The sequence below is a fragment of the Coregonus clupeaformis genome, unplaced genomic scaffold (assembly GCF_020615455.1).
Source record: "Coregonus clupeaformis isolate EN_2021a unplaced genomic scaffold, ASM2061545v1 scaf0919, whole genome shotgun sequence".
NCBI classification, from domain to species: Eukaryota; Metazoa; Chordata; class Actinopteri; order Salmoniformes; family Salmonidae; genus Coregonus; species Coregonus clupeaformis.
This window is the reverse complement of record NW_025534373.1, coordinates 19,340-24,371: the sequence shown is the minus strand read 5'-3', so window position 1 is coordinate 24,371 and position 5,032 is coordinate 19,340. Positions and strand designations below refer to the sequence as shown.

At 48.6% G+C, this 5,032-nt stretch overlaps 1 protein-coding gene across 1 annotated transcript; it reads right to left on the bottom strand.

Moving 5' to 3' along the window:
- Nucleotides 1-330: 330 nt before the first annotated feature.
- LOC121547835 (adhesion G-protein coupled receptor G7-like) lies at nucleotides 331-2,401 on the bottom strand. The gene is made up of 5 exons (XM_045217106.1): nucleotides 2,280-2,401; nucleotides 1,765-2,096; nucleotides 1,435-1,516; nucleotides 785-943; nucleotides 331-488 (listed from the first exon to the last, which is right to left on the bottom strand). The coding sequence occupies exons 1-5, from the start codon at nucleotides 2,327-2,329 to the stop codon at nucleotides 353-355; spliced, it is 759 nt and encodes a 252-aa protein (XP_045073041.1). The 5' UTR covers nucleotides 2,330-2,401; the 3' UTR covers nucleotides 331-352.
- Nucleotides 2,402-5,032: the final 2,631 nt, after the last annotated feature.

Below are 5,032 nucleotides of genomic sequence, written 5' to 3'. Positions count from 1 at the left end.
GTGTCCAGCTGTGTGTATGATTCTACTTTTTCACTTTGCTCGCCTCACCATAGACTGAACTTCTTGGTGTGAAGAGGGATCCCAACGCTAGAGACATATTAAAAAAAACTTGACATCTTTTCCTTGACAATTTCTGTTCTTGCTGTGAACAGAATGAAAATCTGCAAGCCCTGTGGAGCGAAAACAAAAACACAAAGATGTTATCAAGTATTTTCAGGAACACACAAGTACAAACAAAAGGTAGCGTTTCCATAAAGAGCAGCGGAATTTTTTTTTTTTTAGTAGGTGTCTAGTTTTCAACCATGTCTGGATTCTGTGGTACAATAGCACACTAGTCTTTATATTTAACATTTTAGTCATTTAGTTTGGTGTACATGGTCTGGTTCTGTGTAATGAGCAACAGATAGCCCAGGATCCAGGAGAGACCGAGCACCACAGCCAGAGAAAAGCTACTGAGGAACTTCTTCTTCATCGATGTGTGTCTTGTACTGGGAAATAAAACCAACATGCTTAGATTGCTGTCATAGACTGCTGTAATGCTGTGGTAAAATAACAGTATGCTTCCAATGACTGAGTGGGTTAGAGCATGGTGATCGTTAAATAGTATGAATTGGTTACTAATGACTGAATTAATAATAAAAAAAGCATGCATTTTATTTATAAAAAGTTTTAATTGAAAGACAATACAAAATTAACAAGCTCGTTAGTAGGCATTTAATCAAGACTGATCTTTATGACTACAACTTTCCACTTTGTGCCCCCAAAATGCCCTCATTAATGTTACCTGGTTATATGTGGGTTGGTCTTGGATGTTGTAACTGCAAAATATACCAACACCACCATGTTGAAGATAAGAATGAACGCCACAGGGATCAGGAACCCCCAAAACATTGGCAGCTTGAAGTCAAAGTTCCCGTTTGGATCGAGGGCAGCAAGCCAGCAACTGAGGGGACAAATGAATGAGTTAGAGAGTGGGACTATGTGACAGACAAAACAGGACGCCAGTGATTTGAATAACGTGGTATAAAGTAAACATGGTGGATTGCATAAGTAAACAAGAAACCGTTCAACACAATGGATCATTCGTTTCGTTTTTACAACTTTTTAAATTGCTCGTTGCCATCGTTAAAAGCATACAATATGAACATTGATAGGGAAAACCTTTTACCGTATGAGTTATAACATTTTATACAGCAATTGCCCCACATTGACATTGGTAGTACAGTACAGTATAGTACAATACAGTACAGTTCACGTGAGAGATATCGATCACCTCCAGCTCGGGGCTTCAGCCAATCAGACTGTCCTCATGCACCCCACACTCTGCCCATGCAGTGGTTCACAAACCAGTAAATACGTAGAGCCGGGTCGCTCTCTTTCAAGTACAGTACAGTATAGTAAAGTATAGTATAGTAAAATACGGTATTGACTCACAATTCCTCCTGCCTGTAACCCAGTGGATCATCCACTCTGTAACTAATTCCTAAGGTGAGGGCCACCACAACCGCAGGCAGTCCTAAAGGACAGAGAATGTTGTTGTTATTTCCTGGTAGATTTTCATGCAGACATTTACAGATGATATACTACACATACATCCTCTAAAGACATAACATCACTATACAAGTTGCTTTTAAGTTCTATTTCAGGCTTATTAGAGCCTGAAAATATAACCCGGCATTCGTTTTGGTGCAAGGAGCCCAGGGCTAATGCCAGCCAAAGCTTCTGAAACAACAAAATATTTTATTTTTCTCCAAGCTGTCCTACCCCATCCGATGGCCACGGTACAGGCTGTGAAGTGTGACGGGCTGGTGGCCAGGCTGTTTCTGATCATCAGGAAGACATGTGTGGCGTACAGCGTGTTCCAGGTGAACGTCCCCAACAGGAAGTACTGCAGCAGGACTGCGACTGCAGTACAGAGGCCTCTGTCCCGCTCTGTGTGTGTGTCGGACGAGGGGAGAATGTTGGCCTCCTGTATTTCAGGTTTCTCCAGCTGTTTATGAGGGTTGTCCACTCCCAACATGAAGAGGAGGGTGAAAATCAGGAGACACACGCAGACGCTCACTAAGAGGACCGTTGGGTTGGTTTTGCGTTTTTTCCTGGGGATAGGTGATAGATGTTAGGGAAGTTAGATGCCTAGTTATGGATGTGTTGGTTCATTAATAGTGGGTTTCATATTGATTTCACCTATCAAGTCATGTTGGATCAGACAAAGGGCTTCTTCACACTATTGAGATGCACCCAATATTTTGAATTGGTTCTGGAACCCTGTAAGATCTTACCGGGTCACGATCTGGAATGTTATTGTTAAACTCAACCCTATGCTGGACATGGAGCATCCCAATGTGGTGATCCAGTTTAGAGCATCAGCGTATTTAAAATCCCTCCTGAACGACTGTAGAAAGAAAATAAAAAAATACATTTCAACACTAAGTTTGTCACAGTCATACTGTATAAATGTATCTCCCTCATGTGTCTGGATAAGCTGTGGTAAACCACATTGTCTTTGGATCTCAAAATCATTGTAATGTGGTTAACCTTAAAAATTGAAATTGAAAATTCAACCAGAGAGCGCCCTTAGATCGTGGGAAAAGGCCTCACTTGACCGTTGCACTTGAATCATTCCCACTTAAGATTACCACATTTAAAATACACAAATGCGGGACAACAGGATGATTTTGCGGGACAGTGTAGCCTACCCGATACATAATTTCAAAATAGGCCAATGCATCATCACTGTCAATTGTGAATGCTGATTCTTCATGTTTAATTTTTTTGCCCGCACTATAAAACGGTTATATCGGTCTGCTAATACAGGACTAGTAAAGGCCCAATGCACTACTTTAGTGAAAATATGTATTATTATTTTGTCATTGTGATTTCTCAGGGGCTGCTGCAACACCCTCAGCACTCAACTTCCTGCTGCTTTGATTATATCTTTCAGTCTAATGTGGCTATTTACCTACTTTCTAGCTCTTCAGCAGAAGCTCTTTGTAAGCAGTTAGGAGGCCTAACTATGAGATATTGTTGAACTTGCAGGCAATCAATTAGATGTTTTATACAATCTGTGAGTATCAATGTCACGATCGTCGTAGGGAATAGACCAAGGCGCAGCGTGATGAACGAACATGTTTAAACTTTATTATCTTTAGTGATAATAGACAACAATAAACAAAACAAGAAACGACTCGTGAAGTCCACGGTAACAATGACCAACACGGAACAAGAACCCACAAACACAAAGGGAAAACAGACAGTTTAAATATGGCTCCCAATCAGAGACAACCAACGACAGCTGACACTCGTTGCCTCTGATTTGGAGTCACTCTAGCCAACATAGAAATAAACACAACTAGAACTACCAACATAGAAATCTAACACATAGAATGAACACACCCTGGCTCAACATATAGAGTCCCAGAGCCAGGGTGTGACAGTACCCCCCCTAAAGGCGCGGACTGCGACCGCGCCTCAACTAGAGCAAAACAGGGGAGGGCTGGGTGGGCATACCTCCTCGGCGGCGGTTCTGGCTCCGGCCTTGCCCACCACCCTCCAATAAACCCCCCATAGCGCCCCAGGTCCGGTCTGGCCCCGCTGGCTGGAGCTGAACTGGACGTAGCAGGAGCGGTTAGCTTCAGCTCCGTAGTGGAGCAGTTGACCGGTACCTTACCAGGCACCGGTGACCCAGGCACGGGTTGTGCTGGACTGACGACGCGCACCCCTGGCTTGGTGCGTGGAGGAGGAACGGGCCTTACCAGGCTGACGACTCGCACCCCTGGCTTGGTGCGTGGAGGAGGAACGGGCCTTACCAGGCTGACGTCTCGCACCCCTGGCTTAGTGCGAGTAGCAGGAACGGGCTGGACCAGGCTGACGACTCGCACCCCTGGCTTGGTGCGAGTAGCAGGAACGGGCTGGACCAGGCTGACGACTCGCACCCCTGGCTTGGTGCGAGTGGCAGGAACAGGCTGGACCAGGCTGACGACTCGCACCCCTGGCTTGGTGCGAGTGGCAGGAACGGGCCGGGCCGGGCTGGCGACGCACATCGTAGGTTTGGTGCGAGGAGCAGGAACAGGCCGGACCGGGCTGGCGACGCACACCGTAGGCTTGGTGCGTGGAGCAGGGACAGGCCGGGCTGGGCTGGCGACGCACACCGTAGGCTTGGTGCGTGGAGCAGGGACAGGCCGGACCGGGCTGGCGACGCACACCGTAGGCTTGGTGCGTGGAGCAGGGACAGGCCGGACTGGGCTGGCGACGCACACCGTAGGCTTGGTGCGTAGAGCAGGGACAGGCCGGACTGGGCTGGCGACGCACACCGTAGGCTTGGTGCGTGGAGCAGGGACAGGCCGGGCTGGGCTGGCGACGCACACCATAGGCTTGGTGCGTGGAGCAGGGACAGGCCGGGCTGGGCTGGCGATGCACACCGTAGGCTTGGTGCGTAGAGCAGGGACAGGCCGGACTGGGCTGGCGACGCACACCGTACACTTGGTGCGAGGGGCCGGAACAGGCCGGACCATACTGGGGACACACACCACTGGCTCTACCTCAGGATCTGGAACGGGCCGGACCGGACAGGTAACACACCCCAGTACCTCTCGCCGTGCCTCTACACCTTCCTTCCCTACTTTGACCAGTGGCCCCCGTAACCTGGTGGCCTTCTGAATCCGCCCCTTTTCTGCCTCCGTCAGCCCCGTCGTCCATGCCGTGTGCCCCCCCCTAAAAAATTTCTGGGGTTGCCTCTCGCCTGTCCGACGTTGACACTGCTGACGCCGCTGCTCCTCTCTCGCCAGGGCCTTAATCCTAGCCCATGGCCCTTTTCCCCCGAGCATGTCCTCCCAGGACCACACTTTGCCCACCTGGGCCATCGCCAACCTCTCCATCTCCTTTCCCGGCGCTTCCTCCCATGTCCAGTCCAAGATCTGCCCCTGGACACGCTGCTTGGTCCTTGTCTGGTGGGTTCTTCTGTCACGATCGTCGTAGGGAATAGACCAAGGCGCAGCGTGATGAACGAACATGTTTAAACTTTATTATCTTTAGT

Coding starts and splice junctions, on each gene's coding strand:
- LOC121547835 (XM_045217106.1), bottom strand. CDS start 2,329: ATGTCCAGCATAGGGTTGAGTTTAACAATAACATTCCAGATCGTGACC. Junction 1,517..1,764: donor TACCGTGGCCATCGGATGGG/GTAGGACAGCTT, acceptor TCTGTCCTTTAG/GACTGCCTGCGGTTGTGGTG. Junction 944..1,434: donor GGTTACAGGCAGGAGGAATT/GTGAGTCAATAC, acceptor TTGTCCCCTCAG/TTGCTGGCTTGCTGCCCTCG.